The sequence below is a fragment of the Tauraco erythrolophus genome, chromosome 22 (genome assembly GCF_009769465.1).
Source record: "Tauraco erythrolophus isolate bTauEry1 chromosome 22, bTauEry1.pri, whole genome shotgun sequence".
In the NCBI taxonomy this organism is placed as follows: domain Eukaryota; kingdom Metazoa; phylum Chordata; class Aves; order Musophagiformes; family Musophagidae; genus Tauraco; species Tauraco erythrolophus.
In genome coordinates this window covers 12736355-12755231 of record NC_141486.1, presented here as the reverse complement: position 1 = coordinate 12755231, position 18877 = coordinate 12736355, and the positions used below count along the sequence as shown (strand labels likewise).

At 38.3% G+C, this 18877-nt stretch overlaps 1 protein-coding gene across 3 annotated transcripts in view; it reads left to right on the top strand.

Moving 5' to 3' along the window:
• The window catches only part of GARNL3 (GTPase activating Rap/RanGAP domain like 3), a 46626-nt gene that overhangs the window by 21360 nt on the left and 6389 nt on the right, over window positions 1-18877 (top strand). For all 3 annotated transcript variants that reach the window (XM_086624962.1, XM_086624961.1, XM_086624960.1), the window contains 13 exons: window positions 115-219; window positions 2651-2725; window positions 4010-4121; window positions 4846-4944; window positions 10759-10875; window positions 11598-11770; window positions 12078-12236; window positions 13714-13780; window positions 15814-15921; window positions 16363-16481; window positions 16915-17050; window positions 18107-18316; window positions 18627-18738. In XM_086624962.1, coding sequence (XP_086481088.1) covers window positions 115-219; window positions 2651-2725; window positions 4010-4121; window positions 4846-4944; window positions 10759-10875; window positions 11598-11770; window positions 12078-12236; window positions 13714-13780; window positions 15814-15921; window positions 16363-16481; window positions 16915-17050; window positions 18107-18316; window positions 18627-18738 — 1592 coding nt within the window. The remainder of the gene's footprint in view (window positions 1-114; window positions 220-2650; window positions 2726-4009; window positions 4122-4845; window positions 4945-10758; window positions 10876-11597; window positions 11771-12077; window positions 12237-13713; window positions 13781-15813; window positions 15922-16362; window positions 16482-16914; window positions 17051-18106; window positions 18317-18626; window positions 18739-18877) is intronic.

Here is an 18877-nt window from a genome sequence, read left to right as displayed (position 1 = left end):
AAATATCAAAAAAAAAAGACAGAAAATTTAAATGATATTATGTTAATTTAAATCAGATTAAAAGATTATGAAAACTTTTGGTTAAGTTTTAAAAACAAACATGTTGTGTTTTAGAATATGCTCAATAGAAGATCTTTCAGTGATGTGTTACCAGAGTCCCCAAAATCAACACGGAAAAAAGAGGAAGCTCGGCAAGCAGAGTTTGTCCGACTTGGTCAGGTAGGATCAATTTAGGAGGTATGCACCTATGTTTACAAAGACTGCATCACTCCTTTTGTTAGAATTTGATTAGCTTGCGGAGTTATGTCAAGACTTAATGCAGTTCTCTGTGGTCAGAAATAGTTTTGTAGTATTGCATTAGTTTAAGCTACGTTAAGGTAAAATATGAATAGAAGTATTTATCTGTAACACCTGAGGTACCAAACACAAATATTTATAAAATACTTGAGCTAAAGGAAATTTGGAAAGATCACACCTAAGGATCAAACCTAAAAAGTCTTTCCCTACTTCATGCAGCAGATGCTTTCGGCCTCCAAGCAGAAGAGTGCTCTCTTTTTCCGTGCTTTGGAGAAACATAATCTTTCATGGATTTCCTCTATGTTTTATTAAGATTGAATTTCTTAGAAATTATTTACCCTACTTTAGCCAAGAAGAAATTTCAACAGTCTTTCTGCTAAATCAGAGGTTGCCACACATCTTTGAACATACCAGACGCTGACTCTAATATTCTGTGGGCTTAGTGACATTTTGATTAAGTGAGGAGTAAAACTTCCTAATGATTTAGATAGTCGGGTTTGATCTGACAGTTCATTGCAGCACAAGAAAAAAAAAAAAGATGGTGTCTATGCTCGTCAGTTCCCTTGTCTCTTTCTGCTTGTCTTTTCTTGATCCTGGACTGGTGAGACACAGTTCTGCTGCTTATCTTAAGAATACCTCTTTTCTGAGCTAATTTAACTCAGCAGGAGTTAACAGAGCAGGAAACCAAAACAGAAAAAAATGAAATAAAACAAACAAAAAACCCCAACAACAACAAAACTCAAGCCTCCTCCCTTCCCTCCCATTTTTTTTTTTTTCTGAGTTACTAAGCTAAAGAGTGGAAGAGTCTGAGAAGTTCCAGATCCTGTTAAAGGTAGAGGATGGAGCCAGGTAGTTGAGAGCTGGTGCAAAAGAAACTCAGGGCTGTTAAAGCTGCAAAGTCTATTCTCTGTGCTTTGCTCACCTTTTCCCCAACCATCTTGAAATAGCTAGTCACTCTAGATGGAGTAGAGGGAAGAAAAAGTGAACCTGTTTGTAATATTCAGACAGAAGTAACCAATGGTTTATTCCCTAAGTTTACTAATTACTTTACAGAAGTTAAAGAAAAACTTGATTATCAAAAGTATAGAAACCTATAAGCTTGATTCTGCCCCCCCCCCCCCCGCCCGTTGTTAAATGTTGATGAGATACTCATGTAACAAATATAGTTGGGACCATTTTCTTGAACAAGACTTTCATCCCCAGCGTAGTGTTCATCGAAGAGAAACCTAATATGTATGTTAAAAATTCATAAATACCTATTTGTTTTTCTTGGAGGTTCTTCTCACGTTTAAATCTTTCGTTTCCCTAAAAGAAGTTCCTTCTAAGTTACAAACTGTAGTCTTGAATGCGTTTCAGTCATGCCTTGCAAGTAGCTCTTGATTGTTCTTGCCAAACGCTATGAATGTGTCTGTCCCTTAGTTACAGTCAGTTAAGTTTTTAGGTAGTAAACAAAACTCACTGATGACTCAACAGTATGTTTAAGTAATTTATTTATTGTCAAGGTGATCTCTACCAACTGATGAGGCGAAATGAAAATGTTAATGCAATGAAGTATTTTGTGCGTCTCTGTAAGCTGCATGTGCAAATGTGCATACAGCTGATCACTGCCATTTCACAGAGACCGTGCGTGATGGTAGGCAAACTTTAGGGCAGTAAAATTGGTTTAGGTTATTTCTAAACTTTGCATTAAAGAATGCTGTAGCAATTCCATTGTCGTCACTTTAAAGATTAGCAATAATGGTATGTAGGATACCTTAAACAGACACTGTATCTCACTGACACTAGGTTTATACAGCGTTTCTCTGGAGCTCTTAGCCCTTTCAGAATCGTCTGGCTTCTAGTTACTTCTAGTTGAAGAATTTGTGATGCTGTGGCTGTGAGTCCTTGGCATCCCTGGCGATGTATCTATATAGTTTGACTTAGTGATTTGTTAGGAAGTTTTGCAAATGAAAGGCCAGCTTGTATAGTTGATAAAAGGATCCTCTGTACAGCTGGCTTATGGAATGAATTGTGTAGATGACTAGCTTGTATGATTTGAGGTGGAGACTTTTCTCTGTTACTGTATTTGACACTTCTTTTCTGATTTTGAGTTTCCATTTAAAAAACAAACAAACAAAAAAAATCCAACCAACATATGTTTTGGCTGAAAAGGTATCTAGCAGCCCTCTATCAAATCATGCAGACTTTGTTCAGGATATACAGAATTCTGCTTCTTTTCTAATTACTTAAAATGTGATAGGAATTCCAAACTGGAGTTACTTTGTAGTCCTAAATTGTAGTCCTTTCTTTGTAGTCTTTAGCTTGGGTATTACTGACAAATACTCAGTGTAAATAAAACATCTGTTTGTATTAGGCATTGAAATTGAAAACTGCTGTGAAAGAGGATGCCACAGCTAACTTGGCAACTACAAGCTTTTGTAAAAAGGAGGTGAGTGAACCCATCTGTCTGAGGAGAGTAATGAAAAATTAAACACTATCAAGTTTGGCATTGCATATCAGTTCTGCATACTGTTTGTTTACTTTTGTAATTAGATGCTGTAGCAGCAAAAAATTAAATGTATAGTGTCAAAGTATGTCAAAGCATCCAATGATAGGACAAGGGGAAATGGATATAAGCTGGAACATAGGAGATTCCGCTTAAACACTAGGAAGAACTTCTTCCCAGTAAGGGTAACAGAACACTGGAACAGGCTGCCCAGAGAGGTCGTGGAGTCTCCTTCTCTGGAGATGTTCAAAACCCGCCTGGACGCGTTCTTGTGTGATCTGATCTAGGTGGTCCTGCTCCGGCAGGGGGATTGGACTAGATGATCCTTTGAGGTCCCTTCCAATTCCTAAGATTCTGTGTTTCCGTGATTCTGTGAGAGTGATTCTGTAGCAAATATCAGATTAATAGAGGATGAGCCTGGAGGCAGAAGCTTTTAACTTCTCAAGTTAGAACAAGTGTGGATATTTTAATATCTGAGAATATTTGATGAAAATGCCATCTTCCATACACAATCGTCTTTTATTTTAACTTCTGCATCAAGTTTGAAACAAAATTCAGTTGTGCTTTTATTTCCTGTAATACCAGATTTTGTTGAAGGGCATTAGGGAGTGAAAGATGCAAACCACACTCTTCTACATGCATCTTATATACAGAAGCTTCAGAAGTGCTTCTAGAATTTCAGAGACTTCAGCTAATATTTAAATTGGGGGAGGAGGGGCAGACTCTGGGAGGTAAGTACAAAGAACACATGACAAAAGAACCATTTGATAGAAAGACATTTCTAACTGTACCATGCGCTGGTGACTAACCATCACAAACTGAGCCAGAATATGTAAGCAAATTGCACGTGCATGGTGGTACATGTGTTTTATGTCTATAGTGTTTTTTTTAAAATAAAATACATTTTGAGTGTTTCCAGAGTTGCACTGAGTATCAGCTGCACGTGTTTTAATTCTAGTTTTTCAGGAGTGTGTCTTACACTTATTAGTCTCCAAACCCAATTAATATGAAGAGTATTTCCTCTACAACAAAATTAACTAAATTTTGATATATCAAATTCAGAAAAATATACTGTTTGGAAATGTATCCTGCCAAAAGCATTTACATTTTATTACTTTAAATTTAAATTACTTTTATTACAATTTATTTCATTGTCCATCACATTCTGTGTCGGTATGTCTGTATTTCTTCATGTACTTTATATATATCCCTTGTGTTACTTCATAGCCTTGGGAATCTCAATCTTTCTGCAGTAACTTTCCTCATGAAGTTGTCTGTGCAGATTCTTGGGGTCAGTCCTTGCTGGTTTCTACAGATGCTGGCATCTTGTTAATAAATGGTTAGTAAATGATCTAGTATTTTTGTATCAATTTTTATGTATCTGACCATTTTCTTGAAAATGTATGTTCATAAGCTCTGTTCAGGTGTTCACAGGTCTTCACCTACAAGGTTAGTTACCAATCCCAGTGAATTTATTGCACTTATGTAACCTAGTTGCAAAAATTCTCTCTGCAGCAAAATCAAGCTGTATTTGGGACTCAATATTCATGCAGATTTCTGAATGTTTCAGTATTTCAGATGTTGTTTTCTTGACCATCTGAAAAGACTTGTGAAGTCACGTGCAAGCTCAAGGAGCATTTAAATGGCTTGTCTGGATTTCTTAGCCCTTCATGATAGTAAGCATGAAGGCAAAGCCCTATGTGACAATGCAAGCCTGCTTCTTCCACAGCAATGATATTGCTAGTTTGACCTGTTACCTTCTATGTGCCACATAAGGCCAGCAGGACTGAGGGAATGAAGTTAGTTCTCAGTGATAATTCTCAAACTTTCCAAAGGAAGGTCCTTTTTAGTCTTCAGTTGCATAATCTGATCCATGGCAATGATAAAACTCACTCGTGAGGAGGTATTGGCTCTGATGCTGTGGCGTACATAGCAGCTTTATGCAGGTTTTTTCATTTTTGTAAAATAAAAATTGGATTCTTGTAATAAGAAAGATAAGGTCAAAAACAGTGACTGGCAAATTTTAGCAGGAATTTGGATAAATATGTGTGATTCTTTTTTAGATGGTCAACCGTCAGTGCAAGTGTTTGATAAAACTCTTCAAATAAAGCAGATGCATGTGTTGGAAGCTCTGGATCTTTTGATTGCCCGAACAGACAAAGGTAGGAGAGGTCCCTGTTCTTTGATTCTCATATGAACATGGCTCATGCTGAGTACGTATGTCTCGAGGCAATCATGTCTATCAGTGGTGAGTATATCAGATGCCTCATTTAGAATAAGGGAGTAGGTACAGCAGTTGTTATTTTTCTAAAAGGCTGGGACAGGGGGGCTGAAATCTCTAAATGCTCATTCATGCTTCCTTCAAGGCAAGCCTGAAACTGGTCGTATGGTCTTTCTTCAGCCACTGTTGGAACTTGATGTTCATTGGAAATCTCCTTGATTGAATTATATGTTTATTCAGTTGTGAAAAAACATGGGGGAAATTACTTGCGCTGTCACTATTTTACCAAATATGTTTTGTTGGTATTTATTCTGTTAGCTGTCACCACATCCTAGTGCTATAGAATGTATTTTCTTGAAGGTTCTTGTATAAAAAAACTTAAATGTTGTTTGAACTGGCAATGTTTCCTTTTTCAGCCTGATTTGGAAGCATTAAATGTGCAGAAAATGCGCACTTTTTCAATTAAGTACTTTTTACCCAATAGTCTGTTATTGAATTTCACAAAGTGAAGATACACAAAGCAAGAACAGGATCTTTATGTGTAACATGAAGAATAGGATTATAAATATGATTGGTTTATTGTTTTTTACCACATAATGTCTGTTTGCTCAGTATTGGCTGAAGTTACATTTACCCAAACTTAAGGTAAAACATGGTTCCTTTTGTGTCATTGGGAGTTGCCCAGTTTGGACACATCTGACGAAATTCACCCTGGAACCTTACAGAACTGGCTCAAACTACCTGAGAGCTGTTAGCAGTTCTCTCTCAAGACACTTTGAGCATGGCTGATGATTCTGAAGTTCTGAAAAGAGTAGTTGTATCTGAAGTTTAGTTCGTGAAGTTTCTAGAAAAGATTATTATGTTTAATAGTCAAAACGTTGTACTCTTTGGTTAAACCTGGAGAGAGAGATGTAAGCAGGCATTTTGAGGTAACAGAGCAAGGTATTACTGGCATCGATTCATGACACTTCAAACATAGTCTCATAGAGTCTTACTCATGTAAAAAATTGCAGAGATTTTTAACTCTTGATATGGATGCTTTCTGAAGCATTTAGGAGAAAGTTCTTTCATACTTGCTAGAATTCTGGCCTCCGATTTTGTATTCGCATACCGTATTGAAATTAAGATCTGAGATGGAAGAAAAATCATACTTGCCTTTCATTTTCAGACTACACCTCAGCAGCAAAAATGAGAAACTAATGAGTTAGATGAGCAAAAGCATGCTCATTCTGGGCTCATAAACTGCATTCAAAGACTTTGTGGGTTTTTAGGATAAAATGTTATATGCTATAGGGTTAACTTTTTAAGTTTAACTATCAGCAAGAGCTTATTCCAAGTGAAGGTGTTGAAGAAGGCACCAATACAACAAGTATCAATGACAGCAGCACAAATTGCTTTGGTAGCAACGGCCACTGCTCTAATGCAGACACAGTTAAATCTAACACTATAGTGGGCTAGTTTGGGACATATACTGGTTAAATTTGTCCTAGTAATGAGAGGCAAGGGACAGAAATGGATCTGTTTTGTCCTCCAAACACTTTTTTGTTGTTGTTGTTCCAGTTTCATTTTGTGAAATGCCTGGACAAGTGGGTGAGGTGGGGGATGAGGAAGAACTGCTTCCACTTGGAAGAATCAAGTCTGTAGGAGGTTAAGAAAAGCTAAGAAAGCTCCGACGACGGTCACTTTTGTAGGTAGCCACAGATAAATCTAATACTATAGTGGGGTTGTTTGTAACGTCTGCAAAAGAACTAGTATTGTGAAAGAGGAGTGATGCATCCTAGAGGGCACACTGGTCAAGGGGCCAGGGCTATTTTAAACAACAAGGAAAGGTGAAGATCTATGTCTGCTGAAAGGCAAGCTTACTGTCAACATCTGGGGTGCAGATCTTGTGGCCTATGGGGATTTAAATCCCAGTTCCTTTTTAAAAGCATATCAAACTAATTTCAGTGAAGGCAGTGGTCATTGTGCTGCCTTCATAGTGAAATGCCTGCCCAGGAAAGAAGTTATCGTATGTGTTATTCTTTGCTGCACACACATAGCATCTTCACAGAGGTAAATATGACATGTTTGATAGAAGCATAAAAGGTCTTCTGAAGTTTGGCATAACCTCCAAAAATAACAGTGCTTCATTTAGGGGGTAATACTTGCTCTCCACTATATCTGCCTGTTTACAATCATTTCTTAATTTGAAGAATGCAGACATTGAGACTGGCTAGGAAAAGTTATTGAGTTTTGCTATGGGTACATAGATATGTAGCATTTTGGAATTGTCTGCATCACCAAGAATATTTGTAAAATATTTAGCTGAAATAGTAGCTCAGGTACGAAGACTGAACACTATAGTTATCACTGGAGGAGCAGCTACTTAATCAGAGGCAGAATCTAGGAGAAAATGGTAATAAATTTAGAATAAGCTTTTTTCAGTCTTGAACTGTTGCATTAAAAACCATCTCTGATCTCAAGGCAAGTCATGGTAGTCATGAGAATTACAACTGATTCTGTATCGGGAAAGATGGCCTTCCTTCAGGTTGTGTCAATAGCTGCTTTGGCTTAAAATCAAAGTTGGTAGAAATGGAAGAGCGTTTTAAGGTGTTTGGTCATGTGTAGGTTTTTATGTATGTGATGGTGTTTGAAAATTCTCACATGCAGCACCAAGAATTGTGCAGTAGTTGTAAAACAGTGGGTGAACGGGCGAGCCCGTGATTACATTTTTCATTTCATAACATTTCATGAATGTTCCATGAATTTGAGAGCCACTCTTGATTCCTTGCCTAAATAAAGATGCCACATACTTGTTAAGGACTTTAAATTGACAAAAACGATCAATTAGTTGCTAAGCAGCAACCACAGCCATGGGATAATTTGCACTCTCCAAGAGTTGCCAACAAGCTGTGAGACTTTCTGAGCAGGTATCGCGTAATCATAAGCAGTTATTGCAAAAGTTGATGACAGGTCTTGTACTTGGTTAACAGAAAACTCATGATAACAGTATTCACCAAGTGTTGTATTTCTAAAACTAACTCTGCCTTATGCCTTTTCTGAAGTGAAATCAGAGCCCAAAATTATTGCATCTAACATGGAACATATTAGCTAGCGGTCAAGTGCCATGGGCAAGGATAGTTTCAGAGAAGTCTGTGACACTGTCTTGTACAACGTCCTTGTCTCTAAATTTGAGAGACATGGATTTGATGGATGGACCACTTGGTGGATAAGGAATTGGCTGGATGGTTGCACTCAAAGAGTTGTGGTCAATCGGTCCAAGTGGAGACCAGTGATGAGTGGTGTTCCTCAGGGGTCGGTGTTGGGACTGGCGATGTTTAACATCTTTGTTGTCCACATGGACAGTGGGATCGAGGGCACCCTCAGCAGGTTTGCTGATGACACCAAGGTGTGTGATGTGTCTGACACGCTGGAGGGAAGGGATGCCATCCAGAGGGACCTTGACAGGCTGGAGAGGTGGGCCTGTGAGAACCTCATGAAGTTCAGCAAGACCAAGTGCAAGGTCCTGCACATGGGTCGGAGCAATCACAAGCACAAGTACAGGCTGAGCAGAGAATGGATTGAGAGCAGTCCTGAGGAGAAGGACTTTGGGATGTTGGTTGATGAGAAGCTCAGCATGAGCCAGCAATGTGCACTGGCAGCCTGGAAAGCCAGCCGTGTCCTGGACTGCATCCAAAGCAGCATGGGCAGCAGGCCGAGGGAGGGGATTCTGCCTCTCTGCTCTGCTCTCGTGAGACCCACCCCTGCAGTGCTGCATTAAGCTCTGGGGTCCCCAACACAAGAAGGACGCAAACCCGTTGGAGCGGGTCCAGAGGGAGGCCACGAAGATGATCCGAGAGCTGGAGCACCTCTGCTCTGGAGACAGGCTGAGAGAGTTGGGGTTGTTCGGCCTGGAGAGGAGAAGGCTCCGAGGTTATCTTACACCAGCCTTCCAGTACCTAAAGGGGCTACAAGAAAGCTGGAGTGGGCTTGTAGTGTTAGGACAAGGGATAATGGCTTTAAACTGAAAGAGGGTAAATTTAGATTAGATCTAAGGAAGAAATTTTTTACTCTGAGGGTGGTGAGGCACTGGAGCAAGTCACCCAGAGAAGTTGTAGATGCTCAATCCCTGGAAGTGTTCAAGGCCAGGTTGGATGAGGCTTTGAGCAAGCTGGTCTAGTGGAAAGTGTCCCTGCCCATGGCAGGGTGTTTGGAACTAGATAGTCTTTAAGGTCCCTTCCAACCCAAACCATTCTGTGATTCTCATTCTATGAAGTCGAAGAGATTCTTGGATAGAGTGGGAAACACCTTATAGACAGCCTTATCAAAAGGAGAAAGGCTTTAGAAAAGAGCGAGGACCCAAAGCATGGACTAGTTGACTTGCTGTAAATCTACAGCATAGTTTATCTTTTGGCAACTTGTTTGACATTACAAACATAAGATGTGTGTTTTCTGTGCCTTGATGTTTGTCTGACTAATAAGATTTGTCCCCACCATAGAAAACTGTATTTACCATCTTTGCTTATTTGAGGAATTTGCTGGATTCTGATGCTGGATTCTTCAGGTTGTTATGTTTGGAATAACTAACTGAGCTCCAAAGACAGGAGTAAGTCCAAAGAGAGACTGAATTGATGAGAGCATTAACACTGTGCTTGAACATTTGACTTAGCTCATGGATTTTTGGCTTTCCCTCCAAAAAGATGTGAATGTTGCTTGCCATTCTTCTGTGAACTCGTTCATGGAAGCACAGATTCTTGTGTGCACATGTTCTTGAAAAGAGAGAGATTGCACATGTTTTATTTTCCTTTTGTCAATGTTGACAGTAAGAATTTGCTTTCTGAGTCATATTACTTAATGTTTCAAATTGGGGCAGACTTAAGGAAGTGTGGCATCTTCTCTTCTCTTACACTTGCTCTGGGGAAAGAAGGTCATGCAGGGGCCAGATGACCTGATTCATGTTGTTTTCTCTCAGAATTGAAGGCAGCACCCGTGATTTTGCTTTTACATTTATGGTGGGATCCATACCAACTGTATATTAAGAGAGCATGCTTAATTTTTCCAGCCAGACCAGCTAGTTTAGTAAAAGACTCCACCTTTGTCAGAAAATCTTGCCTTGCTTGCATTTTAAGAAACTTGGTTTCTTAGATAAGAAACTACTCTTAAGTCACTTATTTCCCAAGTAGTAGTGCCTCATTTATTTATTTGTTTTAAATCTAGGAGTTGAAGATTCCACTCATATCTATCCTTATGGGAAACAGATTTAGCCATGGAAGTAGATACTGTATTATTTTTGCAGCTGGAATATGCTTTGAACCTAACTTGCCTACCTTTGAAGAACTGATAAGCAAAACCAGTCTACATCCCGAAGGACTTCAAACTCTGTTAAGGATCCAGTTATCAGCTGCTTTGCTGGATGGTACCAGCTTTTAAAGTTAACCCTTTTACTCTTGCCATGTAGTTAATGTCTATTATATTTTTGCTATCTTGCAAAATTTTGTATATTTGTGGAATAGCGTACATTTCACTATTTCAAAGCTCTTATGTCATTCTTTGGTGCAGCACCACCTGAACTGAAGGGATTGGTTTCTAGAATAGTAAAGCCTAGAGAGTTCATAAGCAGACTTGTATGACATTGCAGCTTGTCCCCAGAGAAGCATTATGCTTTGTCTTTCTTTGCTCTGTTTATTAGATGCTTCTTCTCTTTGGAAGTATTAACTTCAAATTACCACCAATTTTTTTTAACTTACTGTGTCTCCTGGCTCCCTTCATCCTTCAGGGAAAGACTCTCGTCTCCTTGTCTTCAGACTCAGTGCTGTCCAAAAAGATATAGAAACAAAGAAAATGATAAGAAGCAAATACGACTGCAGAGAAAATAAACTGGAGAGAACAAAAGGTGATTTTATTGTTCTATGTTAAAAACATCCACCGAGGTATGATGCCTGTAGTTGCCAGGGGCTTAATAGCTCCCTTGAGGCAGTTGTAGGTGTTCACCTTTAGTTTTTTTTCTGAACAGTCAATTCAAACTTTGTTAAGCTTATATGTGAAAATAAATCTGGTATAGTCCAGCGTGACAATTTAGAACTTTGTAGAAATACCATGTTACTGGGCAATCACTGCTGCTGAAAAGCTCTAGAGAAAAATAAGTATGTTGCTTTCAGGATTAAGGGGTATGAGAAGAATTACGTAGGCATGTGAGACTGAAATAAAGGACGTTTTAAGGTAGAGGAACACTGGCAAATCTCCAGTAGTAGTACAGTCTAAGTAGTGCTTAGATTAGTTTAGGTGTGCCAGTTATTTTAGTAGATGTAAAAATGTTCTGGTCTTCAGAAGCAAGCTGCTTTGGAAAGCTGGAAACTGCAGAATAAAGAAAATCCATTTTTTGGATAAATATTTAGCCTTTACTTGCAAAAGGAGTAAGGGGAAAAATAGATTTCAAGAGAGTCATAGCCTTTTGTCTTTTTCTAGAAGTTAATGCTATCCTATTGGGAGGTTTGTAATTCTGTGTTGCTAAGTCATGCATCAGAGCCCTGTTATACTAATCATCATACAAATACAGAAAAAAAAAAAAGCAGACCCTACCCCAAACACTTACAATCTAGAGCATTATTTCCCCAGGCTGCCATTTGTATGCCATTAATACTCACCATGGAAGTGAACTGAGGATTGTTGTGGCTATTCGGAACAAACTACTTCTCGTCACAAAGAAATATAATCCATGCAACAGTTTAACCAGCAGCTCTCTGCTCTTGTCATCTGAATCTCCAGTAGAGGAGTTCCAGTACATCCGGGTACGTGTAATCTAATCACTAATTACCTTAACTGACTAGGCAGCACTCAGCTAGTGGGGAGAAAGAGACGAAGAGCATGCTCTTTTTTTTTGTTCCTGAACCTCCAGACAAGTAAAAGTGAGAAGCCATATGATGGAGTTCCATTGTATGTATGCCAAAGAAATCTTTTAGCTTTTTTGAATTAAGTTTCTTCTTGTTCTTTATCCTGTTTCTGTGCTTAGAGCACATCCCTTTAAATTCATGGAGTACCTGCAGCACACACAGTAGAAGCTTGAAAAAGAGAATAATTCTGTTATTTACATTGTAGGAAATATGCCTTTCTGACCCTCCAGTGGTGATGACGCTGGTGGATGGACCTGCTGGAGACAGTGACAATATGATCTGTGTAGCATATCGGCATCAGTTTGATTTAGTCAATGAGAGTACTGGGGAGTCCTATAGATTGCATCATGTTGAAACAAACAAGGTAAGTTTTCATCGTTGAAACTATTTTCTTGCAGAACCATGCTGAACATAATTTCTTGCAGTCTCAGTGTATCCTATGCCGACCACCTGGGAGTGTAATTTGTGGAGATCCTCATGTCTCTTACTTTTCACTTCTATAACCTCTGCTTTAGGGCACTCTCTTTGTTCCTTTTGGGATATGTGATAATAGTCACTCCCAGTAGAAGTAGTTATAAGGTATGACACATTAGGAAAGAGTCTATCTTTCAGGCTCTGGAATATCACTGTCAGCATAAATGATTTTTTCTCCTTTCTTAGTCAATAGTTTGCTTTTTGCTTTTTCTTTGTGGTCTTAGTGTTTTATTGTTTAAGAAATTTCAGCCAAATTACTTCAGTTGTTGGCCACCAGTATCTCATTCAGATTTTCCTATTTGCATGTACTAAGGCTAAAATATTTACACGTAGCTTTTAGTTCTGTTTAAGAAACTGCTGCCCAGTCAACTAATAAATTAACTGAATCTTCCTGACTAGGACGCAGGGTTGAGATTTAAGCAAATGTCTTGATTTTCAGTAAAGAGCTTCAGTATTTCCTGCTGCTGGGAAGATAATGGTCTTCAGCATCTCTGAAAATCAGATCATTTTAATTGTTTCTAAATATGGATGTGACATACAGCTTTAGACAGAAAAAAAAAAAGGAAGATTTTGCACAGTTAATCTTTCTGTTGTTGTTTTTAACCAGCTTTCTTCCTTGTAATGAGATAAGGGACTACTCTCTTCATTTGATAGTTCTTGTTAATAGGTAATTTTCTTTTTAAATCATCTGTATTTTTATTCAGATGAATAAATATCTGAATATTTATTCAAATGATGATGAAGAGATTTGGTATTCCTAGCATGGGCGAAACGGTGTAAGCTTCTCCACAGCACTGGAAATCTGTCTTAATCTGGATGAGGAGGAACTACAGATAAAGAATGGGGATGGAGAAGTACACCGCCACCCCACCACCTCATTCCTCTTCTCCCCAGGAATCCTTATTTCCTTTGAAAACACAAACAAAGCAGATAGTTAATATGAGCCAGTGATTTTTGTGATGTTGAAATGGGGCACCAAATTACTTCCCTGCCTCCCAAACCAGAAACGGCTTTCAGTCACTACAAAGGATGGGTCAAAATGTGTTTGGTATAGACATAGAAACTTTGGGCCAAAAAGTGTTTGGTATAGACAATAAACTTCCAGATTTGTTTAACAGTTCTTGACCCATACAGTTATTATTGCTTTATAGTATGGGTTGTGGTATTGAATATTCAGTACTGTACAGAACTGAATACAAATGAAATTGATTTCCATCCTGAGAGCATCCTGAAAATTAATCACAAAAGAGGCTGCTTTTTTTTTTCCATATATTTTTTTTTTATCTGTAGCTGTGCATTCCCCCAACTGGTTTTAATAACCTCAGTATCCTCTGCCTGTTCATTACCCTTTCCCATTGTCATTGCAGGTTAATTTTGTTGCAGCTATTGATGTATATGAAGATGGCGAAGCTGGTCTACTGTTGTGTTATAACTGTAAGTATTTAGGGAAGACTGAAAATGGTAACACCTCAAATCTGCATATGTAATTCTTTTTTTCATTGGAATCTAGATCTGTATTTTAAGATAAATTTCAGTGCTTCATGGGAAGTTTTTCAATATATGTTCTTTTTAATTTAAATGCATAGTAGAAAGACTAGAAATTGAAGTATTATTTTATTGCAGAGTGTGTTGAATATAGACATACTAGCTGTTAGGTTTTAATTTCAGGTATATAGGTGTGTATCTCTATGTTTACAGATGTTGCCACCTCACAAAAGTCCTGTTTCCTCAGATCTAGCTCATTCTTTAGGTAGTTACACATTTATTACATGATTTCAAGACATGTACAATTCAGCATTTCACCCCCTTTTCCTCTGTCTGCTGTCCCATTCTGTCTTTGTGTTTTTTAATACGCCTACTTCTTGGCACTGTTGCATTATGTCATTGTGATTATCTCAATCCCCTTTTATAAAATGACCTTGGATATAACACTTATATGCTCCTCTCTGCAGTACACAGGTACTTTTTCTTTCGATCCTCATGAAAATAGAAGCTCTTAGTGTGAAGCAGCCTTTATGAGGCAATGATGAAGGACAAGGCATGGCTTTCTCTGTTGCAGAAGGCATGTCCTGTTTGTCTGTCCAAAGTGACCATTGATGGAAACAGGATAAATAAACTTATGTTCCAGCACTGGCTATCAGATTGGTACCACAGAACAATTTTTAAGTGTCTCTAAACTATATCTTTCTATGCTTTGTGAGGCCTTATTGGTTCTGGTAGCTTGCCAGATCCTACCTGGTTCTGGTTCACTTAGCACTGCTGCAGAACTAAAATTCTATCTGACAGAGAATAGTGAATTCCCACCTATATGTCTGCATGGAATAAGTTCCTCTCTAATAGTCTCATTGCTGAGCCAAAGCTAACAAACTTTACTGATCTCGAAGTTACAATAAAGCTGCTCAACAGGCTTGCAGAAACTTGAATTCCTATTTCTACGATAGTGTCACAGGGAAGCCTACATTTGTACTTCAGAGTTTTATAATTCTGAAAATATCATCATAGTATCAACAAATATGAAAACACAGGGTTTGGTACCGTCTGAAGTTTCTATTCAGAAAAAGACCTGTAGTACACTACTGAATATAAACTTTGATTTAGTCCAAGGACATCAAGTACAGGAAAAAAAATATAATTTTACCTAAAAAATAGAAAAGAGCTGGAAGCAGCATATATTTGAGAGAGTCATAGATGTTTACCTGGCGTGCCCAGTACACTCATATGAGCTCGTCAAGAAGAAAAGATTATTGCAATTGCATCTCATCTTTCAGCTTTCTTATTGTTTGCTGATATGACTTCTCAAGTCCTGAACTTTGATAGTTGTTTGATGAGCACTAGTGCATGTGTTTAAAGAAAAGTCTGTTGGTAATGGAAGGTTAAGCTCCCCATTATCTAGATCTATTAAATTAAAAATTTAGAATTGCATTGCAGTGAGAAGCCGTATAAGCTAGCGTTCATATCTGACTCGTAGAAAGACTGTTAATGTCAGAATGAGTGGACTTACAGCAGCTAAGAAGTAAGTTCACGAGTTATATGATTAATGAAATCTTGGTGTCTGTAGTGTCCTGTGCATATAAGTCTTCAAAGAATGTGAAGTGTGCTAGCATATGGCTGCTTGAAGGGCAGTTCTTACTGACAGAGAGGTACAATGTTCTAGTGACACTGCTTTCTGAAATTTTCTTGACTATTCCTCTAGCCACAGACAAGGTAAGGAACTGATAACTGTCAAAACTGAGTAATACTTACTTTGTGAAATACTTAGCAAAACGTAGGTCTTCTGTTTTGACCTTTCAAATGCTGTGTGCACAGAGGATGCACATTTCCCTAATCTGTTTAGACATAGAGGGACTTCTACTTAAATGTTTGATTATGTATATAATGCCCAAACTTCTGCAAAATCTGCCTATGAAGTTGGTGTTTGTCACTTGCAGTGTAAGGTGATGGTTGCTTTTTTTTTTTTTTTTTTGCAGATGTTTGCCAATACAGAAAGGTATATCCTTTCAATGGAGGTTCTCCACTGATCCAGCCATCAGCTTATGACTTCCACTTCAGCTGGAATCAAGTTCCTTATGCTGTTGGTAAGAAAATAAATCTTTTTACTAGATGGCTGGATTTTTTCATTACCATTTAGGCTTGCACTTGCCTGTTAGCGGAATTATAGCATGGATACTAGGAATACGCATGTTACGTTCATGATGCCACTTAAGCTAAGTTTCTGCATATGATAATTTTTAAAAGTGGAGCCTTGGTGCCAAGGTCTTCCTTTGCTGAACTTTTTTTTCCTTGCTCTTTTTTCTGTTTTTCATTTTTCATTCAGTCTATGTTCTGCCGGGCATGGAGAGTGAAGTTTTTTTCAGGCTCAATGTAGCTTAATGTCCATCAGTATGTTAGGCAGCCCTTTTCATAGGAAAGGGAGATGCCAGAAGAGGTCAGATACTTAAGGACAGTTTTCATGGAGTGTCCAAGGAACATTTACATTAACCATCTTTCCTTGCCAAATAATTTTTGTTTCATTGCAGTATGTGCTTTCCCTTATATCCTTGCCTTCACTACTGATTCCATTGAGATCCGATTAGTGGTGAATGGGAACTTAGTCCACACAGCAGTTGTTCCTGAACTTCAACTTGTAGCATCAAGGGTAAGACACAGGAAAATCATGTTTGACTATTTCTGTGATATGCTGGGATCTAATTCACATAAAAAGTTGCTGCAGCCAAAAAACAAACAAACCAAAACTGAAAAAGGTGCTACTTGGTTGGTGGTAACTGTTCATCTGTGTGCTCTTAGTCTATATCAAGTACAAAGAGAATCAGAATTGATCTCACTGTCCTTTATTGCTCACAGTAATGCAGATCTGAGATATCTGACTGCTTATGGAGCAAATGCTATCCTCAACATCACAGATGTTCTCTGCACTTCCAGTGGGATAACCTTTCCATGACCGACTCATTGACTTAGTAGCAATACAGCAATAGTGGCAATAGAACATAGCAGACAAACATTTGAGCAGTGACTCAGAAGATGGTTAAGAAAGTCTTGCTGTACTAATGCTAAGTTATCTGTCATTTCAGTCAGATATTTATTTTAAAACTACTGCTGCAGTAAGTGGATCATCGGACAGCAGCTCTAAGGAAATGAGTTCAAGGAGTTCTCCTCAAACACCAACATCTTATGAAATGCCAGAATGTTCTCTTTCTTCTTTAGAAGGTAACACGGTTTCCAGGCAGCTTGAATAACGATCTCTGATCATTCCAACAGCTATCACATCTCAGTGATCTTTAGTAAGATGAAATCAGTAAGATCAGGTAAAAAGATTTCAGTTCCTAGCTGAGAGTCTGTAAGAGAGGTTTTTTACTTATCCGCAGAGATGAAGCACCTGGCAGAGCTTTTGCCCCATATTATCTCTTCTGAATGCGTGGTAGCACTATTTTGAAGAAATCATTTCTGTAGGAGGGAAGAGATTAGGCTTCAGCAGCTTGATGAATCTTTGACAATATGGCCAAGACTAATAATGCAAAAAGAGGTGTAAAATTGTGGGGAAACTTGAGATTTCACATACGCTATTCCTTTCATTTAAGAAAAGCTGAACTACCACTGGATGGTTAAAGCTCTTTTGTGAACAGTCAGACTATAAGGGAACAATAATGGAGAAACAAGGGAACATCAACTAGATAATGCAAGATGTATGTATATGTTCCTCACCTAAATCTGGTGCTCTACTGTTGGCAGAAGGGGAAAGGAGAAAGGAATAACAATTTCAGTTTAAAAGGCAGTGCTATTTGATAGTAAGGTGGGTTTTTTTCTAGGAATTAGGAAAATCCGTGGTATTCTGTCACCTAAGAAGAGGAGCCATAATTTAAACCACTCGGGATCCAGGCTCCAATATACTTGAAACATATTAGAATACGTGGGGAATATTGCACAGATGGCAGAGTCAATGGTGTAATAGTCGGAATACAGAATAGCCTCAGGACATGTGATTTTACTTCCTGGTTACACTGCTGATTCATCACATCGCAAAGAGTCAATCTTCTTTTTCTCTCTAAGTCAAATTGCAAGTCTGCACAATATGGTTGTACTTCTTCCTCCTCCTGGCCTATTTGTATTGGAAGATCTCTGGGGCAAAAAAAGATCTTTGTTATTTGGGTTGAAAAGCGCTCAGTACAACCAGAATAACTTTTCTGTATAACTTATCATTTGGAAGCATTAAGAACTGATTCTATTCTGAAAGTGTAACATTCTTTTTTTCCTTCTGTCTTTCAGGTGAAGTTCCATGCAAAAAACTGTACAAAATTCCTCTCAGTAATCTGGTTGGGCGAAGCATTGAACGGCCTCTGAAGTCACCTTTGGCTCCCAAGGTCATCACTACTACAACATCTAGTGGCATTGCCTCTCTTCCAGTTACTCACTCGCTGTCCTTGTCTCGTATGGAAATTAAAGAAATTGCAAGCAGAACACGTAAAGAATTGCTGGGTAAACTCTCTTCATTCTTCAGCGTGCATATCTATTGCCAAGTATATGATTTCTAATCTTCAGATCATCATAGTCAGATTTGTGACATGCAACCAATGTTCATAACTAAGTAGTATAAACAAACAAATGAAACTGTGAGAAAACATTTGTAAATACTCTAACCAGTGTCTGATCACATATAAGGTGACCATGTTCTAAGCCAGGTAGAAACAATTTAGTTAATAATGGAAACTAGCAACAGATACCTTAATGTTTTCATGAATGCTTTATTTTCTGTTGAGAGTATTAAGTCTTTTATTCCTTTGTTGAGGCCTCTTGGATGATCCTATACCCAAGACAGAAAGTGCACAGAAGCAAAAAAAGGTTCCTCGAAGACAGTCAGACCCCAAGCAGGGAGCAGTAAGATCAACTAGTAGTGACAGGTAAATGTACTGGCTTTAGAAAAGAACCTAAATTAGACTTTAAATGTTTACAGAATTGATTGTTTTTCAACCTGTTCAAGTTTATCTCAGTTGGCATAGGGCTGACTGAGACCTGTGTGTACCAATGTGAATTTCATGG